The 20,328-nt window shown below is 43.4% G+C and overlaps 2 protein-coding genes across 5 annotated transcripts; both read left to right on the plus strand.

Annotated features, from left to right (window-relative positions):
* The first annotated feature begins 1,260 nt into the window (after positions 1-1,260).
* git2b (G protein-coupled receptor kinase interacting ArfGAP 2b) lies at positions 1,261-17,899 on the plus strand. Of its 3 annotated transcripts, none has more exons than XM_056431865.1 (20): positions 1,261-1,500; positions 1,983-2,116; positions 2,289-2,404; positions 3,825-3,930; positions 4,736-4,822; positions 4,926-5,056; positions 5,840-5,934; positions 6,020-6,065; positions 6,765-6,816; positions 6,912-6,984; positions 7,086-7,183; positions 7,285-7,396; positions 10,997-11,148; positions 11,256-11,408; positions 13,018-13,227; positions 13,373-13,462; positions 13,996-14,078; positions 14,321-14,476; positions 15,368-15,431; positions 15,688-17,899. In XM_056431865.1, exons 1-20 carry the CDS (start codon positions 1,449-1,451, stop codon positions 15,895-15,897), a joined length of 2,220 nt encoding a protein of 739 aa, XP_056287840.1. In that variant the 5' UTR covers positions 1,261-1,448; the 3' UTR covers positions 15,898-17,899. The 3 variants fall into 3 exon arrangements, with proteins under 3 accessions (XP_056287840.1, XP_056287841.1, XP_056287842.1); XM_056431866.1 differs by having other exon boundaries at positions 1,262-1,500; positions 6,768-6,816; XM_056431867.1 differs by lacking the exon at positions 13,373-13,462 and having other exon boundaries at positions 1,263-1,500.
* Positions 17,900-18,078: 179 nt separating this feature from the next.
* Positions 18,079-19,989, plus strand: LOC130204890 (glycolipid transfer protein-like). 2 transcript variants are annotated; one of them, XM_056431875.1, is made up of 5 exons: positions 18,079-18,190; positions 18,467-18,525; positions 18,675-18,808; positions 18,901-19,051; positions 19,288-19,989. In XM_056431875.1, exons 1-5 carry the CDS (start codon positions 18,088-18,090, stop codon positions 19,468-19,470), a joined length of 630 nt encoding a protein of 209 aa, XP_056287850.1. In that variant the 5' UTR covers positions 18,079-18,087; the 3' UTR covers positions 19,471-19,989. The 2 variants fall into 2 exon arrangements, with proteins under 2 accessions (XP_056287850.1, XP_056287851.1); XM_056431876.1 differs by lacking the exon at positions 18,467-18,525 and having other exon boundaries at positions 18,685-18,808.
* The last annotated feature ends 339 nt before the right edge of the window (positions 19,990-20,328 follow it).

The following is a 20,328-nucleotide window of genomic DNA, read 5'->3' on the forward strand; positions in this document are numbered from 1 at the left end:
TTATCATATATTTTTATTTTTTGTATATGGTAAGATCCACAGTGTAATTTGCATTGTGCACCTTATACAACTGCTTTGACAACGCAGCCTTCCTCATTATGATCATGCCAATAAAGAACATTTTAATCTTGAATCTGGTTGAGACACATGTTCAGGTGTTACTGAGACGAAATAATTCAAGTATATGTGGCCAAAATATTTGGTGTTGTTGTACTAAACATTACATCATATTAATGCGTATTTAAAATGTTGTGTTGTTGTTGTGGTTTATTGCTATACAAGACATGTACAGTTGCCTTCTGGCCCGTACTCTAGTCTTTCAGGCGTTTATCAGATTAGGTGTAAACCACAAACTAGACTCCACTAAAACAAGAGAAAACTCTCCAAACAACAGATGAAAATGGAACAGGAGCAAATCACAGATAGAGGAGCATATTGTGCTCATCGGGACGTTTGTATAGGGGTACTACAGGTCACAAATGTACTGGATAAGAGGCAATGAGTATAAAAAAGAGAAGGAAGCCACATTCATTGGCTGAAAACCCCATGACAAACTATCCTCATGCACTCATAAACACCAACATGAATAAACACATTGATTGCAGGACACACAATCACAATTCCTCATCAGCAGGGACATTATACGCCTGTAGTGCAAGTAAAGGCTTTCAGATGGGTGTTGGGCTATAAATACAGTTGACTGAACACAGATGATGACAGAGAGAAACGAGAAAGGATGTTGTGATTGGAGATACCATGCAGTATATCATGCAGTGAGCTCAGTCTAAAAGCACTGTGATTGGATCCAATATGACAAACCAAGGATAAAGTTGAAGAAGTATTAGAATCCTTTACATGAATGAAAGTTTGTATATTCAGCATTGTGTATGCCATATATCTGCAGCAATGGGTTGAATTTAGCTAGTAGGCTAACAAATTGTTGGGTATTCTCATTTTATGAGATGTCCATAGTTTGTAATATCCCATTCTGCAAAGTAATTATTATTATTAGTAGGCTATTAGTTATTAGCTGACATATTAGTGAGATAAAAAAGTGCAGTAATTGTTTCAAGTTGAAGATGTTCAGTATGTAAAAGTGAACTTTGTGAATTATTCTTTTCATTTTCTGAACTACATCCACATACAGCATCTTAAGCTGCACAATGCACCACGCCAATAGGCCCTCGATTAGAGTGAGTTGGTCCGTTAGTTGCATGGGTCAGACGTCAAGGAAACGAGGAAGAAAGCAGACGAGGAAGCACAGAGGAGGCTGTGTGAGAGGACACTGCTTTGTTCAACAGTAGGGGAGGAGGGAGGGAGGCTTTGCCTGAATCGGTGAACACAATCTGCCAGGGCGGGCAATCCCGTCGCTATCTCTGTCAAACTGTGTCAGCAACGTCTCTGTCACACATCTGGCTTTCCTGGACGCCTCGGACTTGTACGCAGGGATGTCAAAGCGAGTCCGGAGCAGAGAGGTCTGCGCGGACTGCAGCGCTGCGGGTACGACGGCAGACGAGCTAGCTGTAGCTGCCCAGCTAACCAGCTAGCCCCACGACAACCTACCAGCTAGCTAACCCGCGGGTATCGATACCAGACGCCGTTCATTGATGAGCAGTTACCGAGATAGATATCTGTGCAGCTTGTCAACGCTGTATGCTCTTCTTGTGGAGATATTAATAACGCGTCGTGTCCGTGTGACGTTCATAACTTTTCTCTCCGCTTGAACTGCCTTGAATGAAGGCTTTTAACCAGATACATTAGCTTTGTATTGACTGACTTGCTGATAACAAGTAACAGTCACGCCAATGTAACGCACAGCGCGCGCCTGGTTGCGTTTGTGATTTTGTGAAGCGAAGAAGACACCAGGAAGTAACCGAGGTGTTATTTGTGGTTATTTAGCGAATATTGCTCGTGTGGTCAGAGTCGAATGCTTTATTAATATTCGTGTGTGTGTGTGTGTGTGTGTGTGTCTGTTATCCCAGAGCCCCGCTGGGCCTCTGTTAACAGGGGGGTGTTGGTCTGCGATGAGTGCTGCAGCATCCACCGAGGTCTGGGGCGACACAGCTCTCAGGTCCGACATCTGACGCATTCTCCGTGGCCCCCCTCCCAGTTACAGGTGAGGAGACCCGAACACACCCAACACGTCCAGATGCGAGTATGGAGCATCTGTTGGTGTGAACGCTGTGATGAGATGATTCAGAGGTTGCACAATCAGGCTCACCATCAAGTGCTTAGAGGGACCCCGTGATGTCTAATGGAGGAACACTGTTATGTGGTTTAACTTTTAGATGGTTCAGACACTTTATGGCAATGGTGCTAATTCCATATGGGAGCACAGCCTTCTGGACCCGTCTTCTTCTTCATTGAGTGGGAAACGCAAAGCCAACCCCCAGGACAGAGTTCAGTAAGTGCTTTTAGGTATTTGGATGCATCCGTTCTGATTCGGGCATGCTTGTGTGCACTTTGAAACAACACTCTATTGGCATGATTGATTTCTATTGTTAAGGTCAATGAACATGCATAATTGTTCCTCTGCACCACGATGAACACAACTCACGGGCGGGCGGTAACTCAAGTAACTTTAAGAAATGAAGGGACTTGGTCACATGCGGATGGGAAAGAAACAATGAAATGTTTGGTTAAATGTCAGTGGCCATATCCTCCTCATGTTCACTATGTACGAACAATTTGACAATGTCGTTGCTTATTCACAATAGTGACGTTTAAAGGGGTTTATTCTTTTATTTTTGTAAATGCTTTTTCAAATAAACGGTGTGTACTGTATCTCAGAAGACGTAACAAACAAAAAAAGTGATGGGATGTAGTCGTCTTGTGGGGCTGGTGCAGTAAAGATAAACAGGCGGCCACATATAAACACAGCCATGCTGACCCCTGACCCTCACTGAGAGTAAACGCATTCAATCACCAGACAAAACACAGATAGTGAGTTCACACTGCACCAAACAGAAGCAGCTATTCTTGATCCAAATAGAGGATTCAAAATGAATGGCGTCTTATTGGTTGTTTTCAGGAACATTCGCAGGGGATTAAGGAAATAAACCTGTGTTTCAACAGAAGGTTCCAGGACTAAATGTAGTTAATGTAGGATAGATGCGGGTGTAAAACAGGTCACTTCACAGGGGGTAGTAGTTTGTGATTGTTCAGGAACTATTGGGGCCGGCGTTGTATGAGTTGCTGAGCGGTCGACCCTGCAGCTGCTTCAACTTCCTTTATTCACAAAACAAGGAAGTATTGTAGTATTTATGTTACGACATGGGTTGGAGTCTTCTCATTGTCTACTAACATTTAAAAAAACAAAGATATACTTTGTGGCTAGCTTCCCCACTAATTTGGTATCCTGTAATGTCCCTTGTCGTCCGTTCAGAGACTAAGTTGGTCACAACATTGATGTATATTTATATATATAGAGGGAGGAAGGGAGAGTTTGAATGTGAATGTCTTCAACAATTTGCAACCCTGTCGCAAAAGGGGTTGGGCTTCAGAGATATAGAGCCTCAGACATTGTGTATTCTTTTATTTGTTTTAAGGAATGCAAAGTAAGCAGAATCCTGTGAAGTGAAATTGTAGATTACATAATGGAGGAATTGCTTTGCCACCAATTAAATACTGTTGCTTGCATTTGGGGATCTTGTGTCTGATTTCAGTTGTAAACACCAGGACTTCCTCAGTTGAGATATGCTTTGATAGTTGTTTGTCTTAAACAAACATATATACATGATAATGTGAGGTGACTTTAAAATAGCAACTGTGCTCCAGATTTTCAGTGGTCCTGCTTTTAGATGTGAGCGTTGTGTTGTTTCTAGTCCCAACAAGACAGAGTTCATCAAAGCCAAATATCAGATGTTGGTGTATGTCCATCGGATGCCGTGTCGGGAGGATGACAGTGTTACCGCAAAGGACCTCAGCAAGGTGAGCAACGGATCTATTTTTTTATATTCTGTGTGAACTTCTCTATATTCCTCATTTACAAACATGTTTAGATGTAAGAATAACTCATCATTGTTCCATGCAAGTAAGCTTCTCCAATAGTGGTGTGTCGAAATAAAGCAGAACATTTGCTTTCACTTGCTTTATTTTTTCCAGCAACTGCTTTTTGTTTTTTAACTGTGATATGTGACCACTTCCTCTAAATAAAGAAAAAAATATTTTGTCTTTTTCGAGATATATTTGTAGTACTGAGTGTTGCTGTGACATATCGCATCTCACATTTTCTTGTAATAGGACTGGCTATTGCATAGTATAGCCAGGGTTCGTAGGGTCATGGAAAACCTGGAAAAGTCATGGAATTTTAAAATGGTAATTTCCAGGCCTGGAAAAGTCATGGAAAAAACATAAATCATAAAAGTTTTGGAAAAGTCATGGAAATTTGTTAAAATCACATGTTCATTTACGCCAAGTTTGAAATAATTAATATGTTTTTTAAAGAAAGACGCTTAAAATATAAGCCGGCGTACGCTGTCAATACGCACAATTTTCTAAATGTTTCATGTTTATACCGAGATTTCTGTTTGGTCATGGAAATTTGGTTTAAAGTCATGGAAAAGTCCAGGAAATACATTGGTCAAAATGTGTAAGAACCCTGTATAACCTGTCTGACCTCAAGTCTCTTCTTGGATTTGGGCTCTGAATTCTCTATTTGAGTTGTGGGCAGGTCTATCTGTACTGCTCTTCACAATCAAATCACCAATCAAACTACTTGCCAATCTCCTTTCAGCAACTCCACTCCAGTGTTCGGACCGGAAACCTGGAGACCTGCCTCAGACTCTTATCTTTGGGAGCACAGGCCAACTTCTTCCATCCAGTAGGTGTCGTGGAACAAGCAAAAAGCACTTTTTGTGAGGTTACATGTTAGTGTTGACATAATACTGATGCGTCATCATTGTGTGGTGTTTGTGGGACAACAGGAGAAAGGAAACACTCCTCTGCACATAGCAGCAAAAGCAGGACAAGTGTTGCAAGCAGAACTTTTGGCAGTTTATGGAGCGGATCCCGGGGCTCTGGACTCCAGTGGAAAGACCCCGATCGATTACGCGAGGTAAAACGCGGCCCATGTTATCCATTCAGCGTATCTTTTTAATTAGTTGTCCTAAGCAATGTTTATTAGGAATGAGCACCAACACTATGGAATGCTGCTCACACCATATCATTTGAGAGATAGTATAGAATGTATGGTTTTAAAGCATTTGAGGTATATGCTCATCAGATAGTTCACCTACACAACCCATGATGCCTGGAGAGCTCTGTGGTAAAACCTCACAGTGAGGAAATGTAGAAAACATGGCCAACAGTTTCTACTGTTGCTGTTCGCATGACTAACCTTTAGTGTGGCCGCAAGCATCGGCTTAACGGACACAGCCCAGCTCACTTGTGGCAGGAAATGATACACATCCTTTGGAGATTGACCACAGTTGTATTGTACACAGAAAATAAACTGTGTATGGCATTTATGCTCTTCATATTTTTTTATATTTATACGGAAATTCTGCACATGACGACAGTGTGACAAGCTAAACAAAACAACTGGAAATGACTTGTTAGAAAACTGGGAAAGAAGAAGGGCAAATATTCTGACTGCCTTTCACTACAGTGAAGATTAGACACAGGCGGTGTCTGAACAGGCCCAGGTAAAGATAACACCCACACACCGTCTGCACAGTTTTACGCTCATTACTGAGAAACTGGGTTACCAAATCAACTTTGTGCTCTGGATTAGATGTATTGTTTTCAATATGGATTCATTTAAAGTCGTGAGGCATTCAGTAGCCTTAAAAAAATGTCACATTTGTAAAACATGACATTTTATTCCTAACCTGTGCAGACAAGCTGGGCATCAGGATCTGGCAGACAGGCTGGTGGAGATCCAGTATGAGCTCACCGACCGCTTAACCTTTTACCTTTGTGGACGAAGACCAGGTGAGGGGGCAGAGCTGCTGCATGGCATGTTGGCTGGTTTTCCTCTATGGTAGTCGCTTATTGTCGTGTCCTTATTTCGTTGTAGATCACAGAAATGGACAACACTTCATCATTCCTCAGATGGCAGACAGGTAATGGATATATTGATCCATCAGTCTGTCCTGTCCATTCTCATGAACGCGATATATCGGGAAAGCTTGGAGGGAATTTCTTCCCATTTGGCACAAACTGCCACCCGGACTCAATGATTAGATGTTGGAGGTCAAGGGTCAAGGTCACAGTTCGAAAACAAGGTCGGCAGGTTTCTTCAAATTTATGCAAGAAAACATCTTCTTGCATCAATCAGGGTGAACTGATTAGATTGCGGTCGTCAAAGGTCACTGTGACCTCACTAACACGTGTCAGGCCATGGCTCAAGTAGTCCTAGTCTTATTTTAACAATTTCACAAAATGTCTCAGGATAAAATGATGAAGTGATGACATTGAGGACAGGCATGGGTGTAAACTGTAACCTGACTGATTGGCGGAGGCGTACAAGTGCAAGGTGCTAATTGTAGTCATAATTGGGTATTTTGTTTTGCACCTCCTTGTTTTACAGATCTTGTAATACACAGAAACAAATGGTGATACAGTAAGCTCTGACAGACTCCGAGCTAGCTGCCTGTCAATGCTATGTGTACTTAAAATAATTACAATCTTATGCTTATCATATCCTCTGCTGCATTCTTTTGATGGATAAGAAATAAGTGAGTATGTGTTGCCTCTGATTTTCTTTGTTTGTGTGGAATTTGATGGCAGAAAAATGATCAATTCTTTGTATTTGCCCCAAGCAGCCTGGATTTGTCAGAGTTTGCTAAAGCTGCCAAGAAGAAGCTCCAGTCGGTGAGACATTCTGACTTGTGATTCAAGGTCGTACAATTTGGCATTCATTTATTTTACAAAGTGAAAGAGAAATTCTACTTAATTCTTTCCCCCAGCTGAGTAACCATCAGTTTGAAGAACTTGCCATGGATGTTTACGATGAAGTCGACAGAAGAGAAACCGATGCAGGTGAAATTGCAAGAACTGTAATACGATAAAATGAATAATGATTTTGATGCCTTTACTTTGCTCTTGTATACCTCTCGCAACATTTATTTGATTTGTTTTAGTGTGGCTGGCCACTCAGAACCACAGCACTCTGGTAACCGACACCACAGTTGTGCCTTTTCTGCCCGTCAATCCAGATTACTCCTCCACCAGAAACCAGGCAAGGGATGACACCAGTACTTTAATACGTTGTGAGCACTGGACTTAACATTGATGTCATATTTCTGTCCTTTGTGTGTTTTGATACATTTATGTTCTCAGGGTCGTCAGAAATTGGCAAGATTTAGTGCCCATGAGTTTGCCACCCTGGTTATCGACATTCTCACTGATGCTAAACGACGGCAGTGGGGTAATTCATGCGACAGTCCCAAAGGTACAATAATGTAGTTATGTCTTTATTTTAACAGACCTTGAATGACCTTGCTAATATACTTGTTTTTTTGTTTGTTTGTATTGCATTAAATGTGTTTAGCATACAAGATACATCTGAGAATAAGCTCTGTAGTTAAAGGGTTGTTGCATGTAAGATCCGAAAAAAGCCGTATTCAATTTTCCATATAGATGTGGACCATGTGGTTCAGCTATTCAATTCAATTCAATTCAGTTTATTTGTATAGCCCAATTTCACAAATTACAAATTTGTCTCGGAGTGCTTTACAATCTGTACACATAGACATCCCTGCCCCAAAACCTCACATCGGACCAGGAAAAACTCCCAAATAACCCTTCAGGGGAAAAAGGAAGAAACCTGGAGGAGAGCAACAGAGGAGGATCCCTCTCCTAGGATGGACAGATGCAATAGATGTAATGTGTACAGAAGGACAGATTTAGAGTTAAAATACATTCAATGAATATGACAGAGTGTATGAATAGTTCATAGTAGGCATATTCCACGATGGAGACCTCCACGATCCATCAGGCAGATGGCGGTGGGGAGGAGGAGGGAGTCTCAACAGGACAGTGGCGTAGTCATGAGCAGGAATTTATCGACCCAGACGATCCATCAGGCAGATAGGATCATGCCGTCTCATAGGGTCCGATGACCCCATGAGACGAAAGTCAAAAGGACTTCCGGGAGAAAGCAGAGTTAGTAACGTGTGATTGAGAGATGAAAATTCATCCTTAAGGAGAAAAAAGAGGAGATAGGTACTCAGTGCATCCTAAACGTCCCCCAGCAGCTATAAGCCTATAGCAGCAGACCAAGGGGCAAGACCAGAGCAAACCTGATACAGCCCTAACTATAAGCTCTGTCAAAGAGGAAGGTCTTAAGTCTACTCTTAACGAGGTGACTGTGTCTGCCTCCCGGACTGAAATTGGAAGCTGGTTCCATAAAAGAGGAGCTTGATAACTAAAGGCTCTGGCTCCCATTCTACTTTTTAAGACTCTAGGAACTACAAGTAGTCCCATTTTTGAAGTTTATTAGTCCGCATTTAGTGTGCGTGGCTCTCTGGGGCAATATGGTGCGACAAGCTCCTTAAGATATGATGGAGCATCACCAATCAAGGCTTTGTAGGTTAAGAAGAATTTTAAAAGTGATTCTTGATTTTACGGGGAGCCAGTGCAGAGCAGCTAGTGCAGGAGTGATGTGATCTCTTCTTAGTTTTAGTGAGAACACGAGCTGCAGCATTCTGGATCAACTGGAGGGACCTAAGAGATTTATTAGAGCAGCCTGCTAATAAGGAGTTGCAGTAATCCAGTCTCGAGTAGCGAACCCGTGAACCAATTTTTCTGCATCTTTTTGAGACAAGATGTGCCTGATTTTTGAAATATTACGTAGATGAAAGAATGCAGTCCTTGAGATTTGCTTTACGTGGGAGTTAAAGGACAAGTCCCGATCAAAGATAACGCCAAGATTCTTTACAGTGGTGTTGGATGCCAGGGCAATGCCGTCTACAGAATCCACATCACCAGATAATTGATCTCTGAGGTGCTCAGGGCCGATTAAAATTACTTCGTTTTCGTCTGAGTTTAGCATCAAGAAGTTGCCGGTCATCCATGTTTTATGTCTTTAAGACATGCTTGAATTTTACAGAGTTGGTTGCTCTCCTCTGGTTTTATCGATAAATATAGTTGAGTGTCATCTGCATAACAATGAAAGTTTATGGAGTGTTTCCTGATAATATTGCCCAAAGGAAGCATGTATAAGGTAAATAAAATTGGTCCAAGCACAGAACCTTGTGGAACTCCGTGATTAACGTTGGTGGTTATCGAGGCGTCATCAACACAAATACAAACTGAGATCGATCTGATAAATAGGATTTAAGACAAATTAGTGCCGTGCCTGAAATGCCAATCGACTGCTCCAGTCTCTGTAACAGGATGTCATGGTCAATGGTGTCGAATGCAGCACTAAGGTCTAACAAGACCAGGACAGAGAGGAGTCCTTTATCTGCTGCCATTAAGAGGTCATTTGTAATTTTCACCAGTGCCGTCTCGGTGCTGTGGTGTTTTCTAAATCCTGATTGAAATTTCTCAAATAAACTATTATGATGTAGAAAGTCGACAACTGATTTGCGACCACTTTCTCAAGGATCTTGGAGAGGAAGGGAGGTTAGAGACCGGTCTGTAGTTAGCCAATACCTCTGGATCCAGAGTGGGCTTCTTCAGGAGAGGTTTAATAACAGCCACCTTGAAGGAGTGTGGGACGTGGCCTGTTAGCCCCGTCACATTGATAATATCTAATACACAGCCGCCAATTAAACACAACACGTCTTTAAGCACCCTCGTCCGGATCGGGTCCAAGACGCAGGTAGACGTGTTTCAAGAAACCGTTGAAAATAATTGGTCACGGTTGATAGGAGAAAATCCTCCAAATATACACCAGGGCATACAGCGGTTTCCAAGGCCATTCCACTTGAGGACAGATTGGCACTGGTTATGGGCAAGAGATTATTAATCTTGTCCCTAATAGTTAAAATCTTTTCATTAAAGAAGTTCATAAAGTCATTACCACTAAGGTTTATAGGAATGCTCGCTCTCACAGAGCTGTGACTCTCTGTCAGCCTGGCTACAGTGCTGAAGAGAAACCTGGGGTTGTTTTATTTTTCTATTATTGATGAGTAATAGGCTGCTCTGGCATTACGGAGGGCCTTCTTATATGTTTTAAGACTATCTCGCCAAACTAAGCGGGATTCTTCGAGATTAGTTGAACGCCATATGCGTTCAAGCTTTTTGCTTCAGTTTGCGGGTCTGAGGGTTATACCAGGGAGCAAACCTCCTCTTCCTCACTGTCTTCTTCTTCAGAGGGGCTATCGAGTCCAGTGTCATTCTCAGAGAGCCTATGGCACTGTCAACAAGATGATCAATCTGGGACGGACTAAAGTTAGACCAGGAGTCCTCTGTTATATTGAGACGTGGTAGGTCACAATTAGAATCTAGACCTTATGTAATGATGTTTGCACAGAAACGGTGCCAAACACAGATTTAACTAGAACGGGCACTCGGTAGAGCGCATACCTTCGCATATCACAAGATTGGGCATTGAATTATGAACATGTTGGCATTAGTTGCATGCCAATTGGATACAAATTGACCGTGCTATGGTAAAAAGAAGATTTTGACCTTTTCATGACCTTGACCTTTGACCCGATCAATCCCAAAATCTAATCAAATGGTCCCCGGATAATAAGCAATCATCCCACCAAATTTCATGCGATTCGGTTTAATACTTTTTTAGTTATGCGAGTAACACGCATACAAATAAATAAATAAATACACGGCGATCACAACATAACCTTCTGCATTTTCAATGCGAAGGTAATAATGAAAATGTGTGCATTCTGTAAATTACAGCAAACTACAGCAACGCCTTTTTGATTGTTAGCTGTGTAATAGAGAAGAGCTAGTCCTGATTATTTCTGTTTTCAGTGAATGTAAATAAAATGAGTTCCTTAGCTATTGGGTTTATACAGCTGCCTGGAGCCAGCAGGGTTCGTTTGATCTCTCATGCTTTGTTCTCGTGGTCCGCCTGCAGAGAGCGTGGAGCTGATCCTTCAGGGAATAGACAGTCGCCACAACAGTGATAGCCAGGACAATGACCAGCCCGATTACGACAGCGTGGCCTCAGATGAAGAACCGGTGCAAGAGGCCACTTGTGGAGACGGCTGCAATGACGGAAGGACCAAGGTCAAAGATTGTTGGAACCTGCTGCTTCACTGAGATATTAGGCAGAACGTCTTGCTTTATGTTTCTAACTGAACAAATGCTTTCCTGTGTCACGTGTTCTGCCACAGAGCTCGGAGTCATCTGACCTCTCTGATGGACCAATCACAGTGCAGGAATTCATGGAGGTGAAGAGTGCCCTGACTGCATCAGAAGCCAAAATACAACAACTTCTTAAAGTCAACTGTCACCTCAGTGAAGAGCTGCGTAGCATGCAGGGCCAGGTTGGTAAATGCTCATGTCATTAATACGCCTTTTTTTGCAGGATTGTTTCCAAATTCAGGATGCCCTCATAGTTTGATTTCTATCTCTGATTCTTCCCCAAGTTGCTGGAGACATTTAGTAATTTGATTTCACCACAGACATCAGTAATTTAGGTCACGCCTGTTTGAATGTGTCAGACATAACCTCTTCCCTTTTCAGAACTATACTAAGTATAAATAATACAGTCCATGAATATTTAGTTGCATAGAAGACCAGATTTTGACCTATAAGTGGATGAAAATGTCATACAAGGTCATAACGCCATACATTTTCGATCGCACTTCACTACTAATGCGACGGAGAAAATGGCTGCCATGTTTCTGAACGGGGGAAAGTTCCTGTGGTTATAATTTATCTTCAGGCTTCGTCTGCTTTGCTGCTCAGTGAAACAGTAAACACCATCAGCTGAGCACTCACCATGAGACATGTACCATTACATTAGCTCTCTGACACCCCCAGAAGGCACATAGCAAACCCGTCTCTCTATCTATCTATCTATCTATATAGATATATACTGGAGCTAAGTGGGACTCTACCAACAAATAAGCAATATGACTTAATTTAGACTCATAATTATTTCAGTTTTTGAGAAAATCCTTTAAAAGTTCTGCCACAGCAGTTTCTGTATCTCGAATCAACATTCTGTTATCCAGAAATGTCCTCTCTTCTCACGATTCCCACTTTGGCCAACATATATTTCTACCAAATGAATCCGTTTTGGAGAGGCATGTATTTCACCTTTTTAACATTTGACCTTCCTATTTCACACTTGGATGTTTTTCCCCAGGCAACCACAGACCAACCCTCCAGGGATCTGATGAGTTTATTTAGTTTGCCTGTCCTTCGTTGCCGCTACTCGGCACCTGCTAATGTTTCCAATGTCTCATCTTAAGGGCAACATTTGATAAGAAAATATATTGTTTATAGACAAGATGAAGGTTTATGGGCGAAGGCTGCATTTAATTTGGTTTTCTAATTTCCATCAAAATTCTCCAGAGCAACTTGCATCTCTCACTCTGAGAGACGGTGTCCACACAATGCTCTGCTGCCTCCTCCTGCTGGTTTATGAAGGACACACCATACTGCAAAAAAGGTCATCCTCCATTGCACCCCTTATCTTCCTGACCCCTTGTTGCACCAACTAAAGCCTCAAGTGCTGACACGGTCAACATGTATTTTATTAAGTGTGTTCTGTAATAATTTGTTGACTATAACTTACATAATACTCGGGGCCGTAACAGTTGGCAGAAGACGGAACAAATTGCGTTCCCCATCGCGTTATTGTGCCGTTCTTGTAAATAAGGGCGATCACTTGTTCAGCAGTTTCTCAAGGGTTCACGCTGCAGAAGTTGGAATCAACACACACTGTCAGCACTTCGTTTGTAAACAAAAACAAGCCTTTCTGTTTTCACGAGGAACCCAAAACAAAGGTCACAATGAACTCGACATACAGGAATCGCTCCTCTCCCAGAGGCGTCGCTGTGCTCTATTATTGATGTCTGGCTGAGCTCTTGTAAGGAGATCATCCCCCAGCTCGGGTGGACCTGAAAGATGTTTTGTTCTCCGCAGCTGAACTCCCTGCAGACTGAAAACACAACGCTGCGATGGCAACCCCCCAGCGGACAACAACCCCTCCAGGGGCCCTTTGGTCGACACCCGCCCCGCGGAGGTCGAGCCATGTCCATGTACGAGACGGGCTCTTCCCCGAGGCAGCACCCCCACCGGGTCGAAGCGGCTCGCCATGATGATGGAGTCGTACTGCAACCCTTCCCGACCAATGTAAGCACAGGAGCGCCGGTGCTCCTGCTGGATTGTCATCACGGGACCAAATAATGACGCCTGGCTTGGGGCTGGTGTTGGTTTCTCATCAATCATTCATTGCATCTCAATAGAGAATGCTGAACTTGGTTTGACCCCTTTCTAGATGGGGAGGGGTCCTTTGGGGACGGCCGCTTCCTCCCTCCCTACATTCCCCTCTTCCCTGTCCTGGTCGTGGGACGAGCGATCTCGAAGGGTTAAGTACAGAAGTCCCCCTCGGTGCAGTCGCAGCCCCAGGGGACGGTGAAAGCCGCCCCCCCTGCTTGACCCCTCAGTCTTCTCTCTCCTGACTTGTCTTTAAACTGCTCTTCATCGGCACCGCCTGCCTGCCTGCATGCACAACAGTGCCTCTGCTTCAGTTCCGTTATCTGAACGAGTCCAGAGCTGCTTCGCCTCAAGTACACCTCAGAAGTGATGATTGCTGTTTGAATGGCGAGACTGCGGAGTCCAATATCCGTGAAAGACAGATGAAATGGCCTATCACAACGCGCTTATTAGCCCTCGCCACCGATAAGTGCACCCAAGGGATTTCTTCGCTACTAATCGCATCCACTGCAGTACAGGCTGTGACGCCACGACGACCGGGTTGTCTCCTTTCTCTCCTACTGCTTCAAAGTCAAATGTCTGGTAGTGTGAACTATCAGAAATGCATGATGTGTGTGTGTGTGTGTGTCGTACACACACACTATAGACTATTGGATTGACGGTGTTTTGCTGATGTCTCTTCAGGGCTGCAGTCTGGAAGGACGGAGCATGATGCTGGAGAGCGATTACGACACCTCGCCAAGCCACTCTGAACTGGAGGAGGCAGGGTGAGAACATTTGTGTGAACTTTGTACCCACCTTATGCACGGTGGCAATGAATGACACTTAGTGTGGATTTTGAAATTGATTTGTTAAAATCAGCCAATTGTTTCTTCAAATTCATACTTTAAATGTGTTTTCATTCATTGACATTAAGTTCGAAGCTGCATGCGGTATTCCCCGGTCTCTCTGAGATGTAATGCAAATAGCGGTAAACTGTAGTAAAGTATTTTTTCCTTTTCATTTACAGCAGCCCTCTTCCAGCCTCTGAAGCAGTGCAGCTGGGGGAGGAGGGGGAGGAAGATGCCGCCCTGCCATGCACAGAGGACGTCATCTGTAAGACGGAGCAGATCACTAAGAACATACAGGAGCTCCTGAGAGCCGCCCAGGAGACCAAGCACGAAAGGTAGTTCATGATTGACACTATAATTACAAAGGGGTCAAATTAGACAACTTGCATTTCTAAAACATCAAATAAATTAAAGGTTGGTTGATAATTCCTAATAGTCAAATCTTCTCATTATTTCCTGCTCTATAAAGCTTAAATTCGATGTATTTCATCCGCGAACGTTAGTTGGGTCATTCTGGCTGTTCTCTTGGAGCGAGGGAAGTGTTTCACCCTCCGTCTCAGCTGCTTCGAGGTCAGTGGTTTTCAACAGTAGCCCAGCGGCACTGTGTTCCCAGCAGTGAGAGCCACTGACGTAGCTCCATAGACTGGCCTCTGTCCTTTTGTGTCTGCTGGGGGTCGACGTTGGCTCCTAAAGCACAGCTGACGGGAAGCAAACACCACGTGACCACGCTTTCCCCAAATACAGAGAGCTAGTTTAGCCAAACAGGTTTCTTGTGTTTACCCATGTATTCACGTCCAGGTTTCTGGGGGCGGGGCATGTGACATCCCAGAAACTAGTTCCCAATCTGTGAATCCTATACAGCAGGTAGTGAGTGGGTCAGACGGTGAAATGGTTCATGTGTAAATGCTGTAGTAAACAGCAGGGATATGTCGTCATGGTAGACTTTGTATTCTTTGCCAACTGTGCTGCATTGAACAGGGTCAAGTATGAGCGACTGTGACCACGATTTAGACGTGTGTTATTGAGCCAGGCAGCAGCATTTAACACGGCGTATTTAAATGAAATATGCAGTAAACTGTACTGGTAAATATTATTTACTGTTGGCACAAGGAATATTATCTCAGGTGGCTCATTTTAGTCTCATGGTCTGTGGTTTGTTTTGCATTGATGTTACTATATATGGCACGGGAATGGTTGATCAGCCTTTTATCCTCCGTCTCCCGCAGCTTCCTGCCTTGTTCACAAAAGATCTGCGTGGCTGTGATGGAGATGGCCGCCCTGTTTCCGAAGGTAAGACGACTCCCACCAACAGCGTTATGTCCCTCCCCCCGGCAGTTGCGGGATATGTTGTTTGTTTGAAACGGCCAAAAGGAATCTTAAATTACTTGTTAATTGCATTACTTAGTTTTATATCTACCATTTATTGGATTACTTTGTTTTGTGTTCACTCACACACGCAGCCCACTGACCACAACGCAGGTTTATTTATGGTCGTTGTCATGTCGGGCCTTTACCAAGTCTCCATCGTCCCTCCTTCTCCTCACAGAGGCCGTCCTCGGAGACGGTGCGGGGGTCTCTGTGTCTGCTCACTTCGAGTGCCGGCCGGCTCCACGGAGAGTGCCAGAAGGCGGCGGAGCACAACCCCAGTGCGTCGGACACCCAGCTGGTCACTCAGCAGGTCATCCAGTGCGCCTACGACATTGCCAAAGCTGCCAAGCAACTTGTCACTGTGACAACCAAAGAAAACAACAACTAACTAAAACCTGAAGACAATCCTGACGCACTCAAAATAGTTCATCGAATAAGTTGCTCGTTTCAATTTAGTCAGCGTTGACACCCATTTCTCCCCCGTGTGAGTCGGTGTAAGCATTCCGGTACATTCCTGAAGAAAAGATATAAAAGAAGAAGTGACATGCATACAGATAAAACAAACATCTTAAAGCCATAAGACAGAATGTTACTGTTACTTACCAGACAGAAAATAACAGTTCACAACTCCAGTGTGCATCGGAAAATTCTAACAGCGAGCTATCGAGCCTTCTCGTTGTACTCTTCCACGTAGATGTCGTCATTTGAGCTCCTCGAGGTCTCTGGCGAGCCAGAGGGGACAGAAGTTGCGAGACACCTGGCATCAAGGGTCATAATAGATTAACCGTGACCTACAGCAGTGTCATCGCTTTATCTTCCTTTAGGCATTTAAAATGTATTTAACATGCAATGACAGTATTTTACTCTTGAACCATAGTTATGCCACTTGCTTAAAGTTCAGGTGTTTGTTTCGTGAGTGAACTGGTTCTTAGAGTCTCGTCATTCCATCCAGCAGGTGATGTCACTGTTCTGTCAAGTATTGTAGTTTCTGGAGTTTCTAATGTTACAGCCGTACTTCTGATAGTGCGTGTGTGTATGTGTGTGTGTGTGTGTGTGTGTGTGGGCGCAGTTGTCACAGAGACGGCCTCGATGCCCCGTGTGAAATCCATTTTGAATCAATTTTCAAAAATCATTATGCAAATATATAAGATGTACGTATCCATATAATTCTTTACCAAAATAACCCAAATGCTATTCTATTTATAAACTATGTCATACCTCAAAGAAAATATCAATGTTTATTTTCATAAACCTTGAGTTGAACGTGATGCCTCACAGACGAACTTCTCCTCTGAGGTCTGGGACGTCTCAGTTGGCCGTAAGTTCTGGGCAACTTGTGATCTGTGTTTATTTGGTGCGGTGCTGTGACTCCCGTGTGTTAGATGCTACCTGTGATCACATACGTACAGCTGTGGTTTACATTCGCTGATTAAGTAAACGTGCGATAAAAGTGTGAGTACCTGTTGTACAACGCGCTCTAATGTGTCGCCTGTTGTTGTGAGCCGGATACGTTTCAACCAGGGGTGGAAAGAGAACCCGGAAAGTATATTCTCTAAGTAATTCCTCACATTAAAATAAAATACAATACCCTTTCTCAGAAGGCTGCTGAGGCCATCGGCACAGTGCATCATAGACGGGTATTAAAATGTCCTAAAATCCTCTTCAGTACAGGTTATTACACCGTCATTACCTTCTGGAAATGTAAAGTCTAAAAGTATTTTTGAGTGACCATCAAGGTCGACTCACTAGCTTGTTTAATGACTGAAGCTACATTGTACAGTTTGCTTTTGTTTTGTGTCTTTATTTACTTTTTTTCCAACTTATTCCATTTGTTACATGTATTTTCTTCTTTTTCATTGGCCTGATCAGAGAACTATGAAGACCGTTTTGGGTTTAGCCACCAAATACTTTCATTTGACTTGTTTTGCACTGATGTACTTTTTTGCAAACTATGTAACCTTTCAGTAACTCTGTAATGTCCATTATATTATACTTTAACATCCATCGTGTTAACATTGGCCACCGGAAGTGCTCCAACCAGATCAAAGAAAGGCGGCTTGTGGACAACTTCTGCCTGAAACGGATCAAACAATGTGATAGCTTAGGAGTTGAGCCTTTTTTAATTGGAAGAAGAATAGTTTATTTCTTGCTTTTAAATGTTTATTTCAAAGCAGATATGATGATTTGGCCATCGGCAAGTGACCCACAACACTTCATAACAATTCCCTTCAGAGGAAAGTCGAGTGAACCGGCGTTGTATCCGGTTACTTTCCACCTCTGGTTTCAACCTGTCATTGAATAATTCCCTGTAACGTAAAGCCTCCCGCTGCCTCTGTGCTCCACGACCACCCTGCCTTAGGTTTAATAAAGTATAAAGCATACCTCAACCAGCTCTGCGTCCTGTCCGTGTTTGACACGCCCGTGTACAAAGTCCCACCTGTGGGAGAAGGAAGGGAGCGATGCGGGCTGGTGGCGCGCGCTGCCCATCTGACGAGGAGAAGAAGAAGAGGAAGAGGAGTTCCGGGTTCGTCTCAGCCGAAAGCTGCTCGCGACGCTGCCGCTCCGCCACGCCGGAAACATGTCTCTCCTGCTGGACAACCAGTTCAAAGAGCTGCCCCCCGACCGGGCGGTGGACACCAAGTTGTTCCTGGAGTCCGTCTCTCACATTCCGTCATTCTTCGGTGAGTTGAAGGCGATGGAAGCGGCGCGGTGAGACTTGATCCGAGTTCCCAGTTCCACACGCAGCCGACGCGGAGCCGCTGGGGCAGTTCAGCTCATAGAGCAACTCTTTGTTTACTCTTTGAACCGAGCACACAGTCAATGGCCCATTGTGCGCCAGACTTTACGCATTCTGTGCGCGGCCCCCTCGGGTTGTGTTCCTCTTCCCTCTGAGGGACGAAGTTCTCCATATCTACTGTTCTTCTATTGCTTTGCTCTCACATGTCTGTTTCTTGCAGACTGCTTGGGATCAAACGTGTTTTCAGTCATCAAATCCGACATTAACGGCAATATCGTGGTAAGATGCACATCTGCCTGTATTAGTTGTTCCACCTCTCCTAGTCCACTTGGTGTGTTTACATACCGTTGTTGGTGATACTCAAACATCAGGTGGAGGTTATGGATGCAGCTCCGACACACACACTCAATCCAAATGTGCAATTTCAGAAAATTACAGCGGTGTATGTGAAGGATCCCGCTCGGTACGTCACCCTGCAGGACATCGTGGAGGCTGAGCGGGACGCGCATCCGGCCGAGTGGCCCAAAGTCGGAGCCACGTTGGCTCTGATGTGGCTGAAGAGGTAAGCGCTCCCTGATCGCACTGCATGTTGAACTTTCAGATACTGGGCTGAATTATTATTTCAACAAAATGAATCCCGTGTTTCAACTGCAGGGGGCTCCGTTTTATACAAATCCTGCTGCAGAGTTTAGCAGATGGAGAGAGGGATGAGAACAACCCCAACCTCATTCGGGTTAATGTCACCAAAGCATATGAAGAGGCGCTCAAGAAATACCATGGCTGGCTTGTTCAAAAGATTTTCTATGTGAGGAAGAAAATGTCCCCTTTCCTGTTTCTAATAATACGTCATCCCATTTGAACCTGTAGTTTGTTTATGTTAATGTGACAATGGTGTCTATGATAAACCCCTTAGTCTTTGCTTTTGTATTATATTGTAGGGGTTGGTGTTGTTCCCACACCCTGTATTTAACCATATCTTTATTGTTTTAAATGTACATGCTGTGAGGTTAATTGTCTTTCATTTTCTTTTGCCCATTGCAGGTGGCATTGCATGCAGCTCCCTACAAATCCAACTTCCTCAAGGCTCTGTCCAAAGGAGAGGAAGTGAAAGAGGAGGAGTGTTTGGCCAATGTGCGTCAGTTCCTCGTTACTTACACCACCACCGTAGACGCCGTCTACGACATGTACTCGCACCTGAACGCCGAGCTGGAGTACACCGTGTGACGGTCTCTCAGGTGTCGGGCAAGTTCAGTTTTTAATGAGGTTGTTTTTAATTTTTTCTTTTCAGGTGTGATATTTATTATTTTAATGATGTCTTACTAAATATTACAACTGTATATGTAGTTCTCAAAACAACATATTGCCTTCAATTCAAGTTAACATTATAGCAGAATATGATGTTTGTGTTCCTATATATCATTTCAAATAATTTCAGGGTTGTTACAGCAACAGAGCAGCTCTCACTCTTATGCAAAATTAAAGTATTGTGTGTGTGTGTGTCGTGGCTTTATTTATAACAATAACGGGTGTCTTTTCACCTGTTCCATCAAGTGAAGAATACAAGACTAAACATTATGACAGGAGACCTTTCTGTCCCGATGTGTCTGCCTCCTGACCCTCGGCGTTGCCTCCATGTTAACCTGGAGCAGCGGCCAAGAGTACAATAAAACAAATCATTTCAATTGTGCATTAATCCACTTGTGCCTTGATTTAACTGTACAAATAAACAATGTTTTCAATCTATACGTCGGCAATATTATTTCCCCTGCAAAGCAACACGCCGCATCATGTGCAAATGTATTAATACATTATAGATTAGAGCTACTTTTACTGTTTGAATACTTATTGATCAGCCGTTTGTGTCTAGATTACATACTCTGATCTAATTTTTAATCACAAGCGACTCGACTGATTTACAGTTCATGAATTGTACTCTAGGTGGCGATGTTTACTTAAATTCGGCTTTTTAATCACATTTGTGTCCAAGCTACTGCATGAAATATTATAAATTATAGTCAGTAATAAAAATCATACATCACATGCAATGCAGATACAGTTCCAGATCTTAAATAACTCTGAAAA

This window comes from Pseudoliparis swirei, chromosome 15 (assembly GCF_029220125.1).
Source record: "Pseudoliparis swirei isolate HS2019 ecotype Mariana Trench chromosome 15, NWPU_hadal_v1, whole genome shotgun sequence".
Lineage (NCBI taxonomy): Eukaryota > Metazoa > Chordata > Actinopteri > Perciformes > Liparidae > Pseudoliparis > Pseudoliparis swirei.

Excerpts from the sequence above, each read along its gene's own strand:
- git2b (XM_056431865.1), top strand. The coding sequence starts at position 1,449 with ATGTCAAAGCGAGTCCGGAGCAGAGAGGTCTGCGCGGACTGCAGCGCT. Across the intron at positions 13,228-13,372 it reads TGCAACCCTTCCCGACCAAT|ATGGGGAGGGGTCCTTTGGG; the intron begins GTAAGCACAGGA and ends ACCCCTTTCTAG. Across the intron at positions 13,463-13,995 it reads GGGACGAGCGATCTCGAAGG|GGCTGCAGTCTGGAAGGACG; the intron begins GTTAAGTACAGA and ends ATGTCTCTTCAG.
- LOC130204890 (XM_056431875.1), top strand. The coding sequence starts at position 18,088 with ATGTCTCTCCTGCTGGACAACCAGTTCAAAGAGCTGCCCCCCGACCGG. Across the intron at positions 18,191-18,466 it reads TCACATTCCGTCATTCTTCG|ACTGCTTGGGATCAAACGTG; the intron begins GTGAGTTGAAGG and ends TGTTTCTTGCAG. Across the intron at positions 18,526-18,674 it reads ACATTAACGGCAATATCGTG|AAAATTACAGCGGTGTATGT; the intron begins GTAAGATGCACA and ends GTGCAATTTCAG.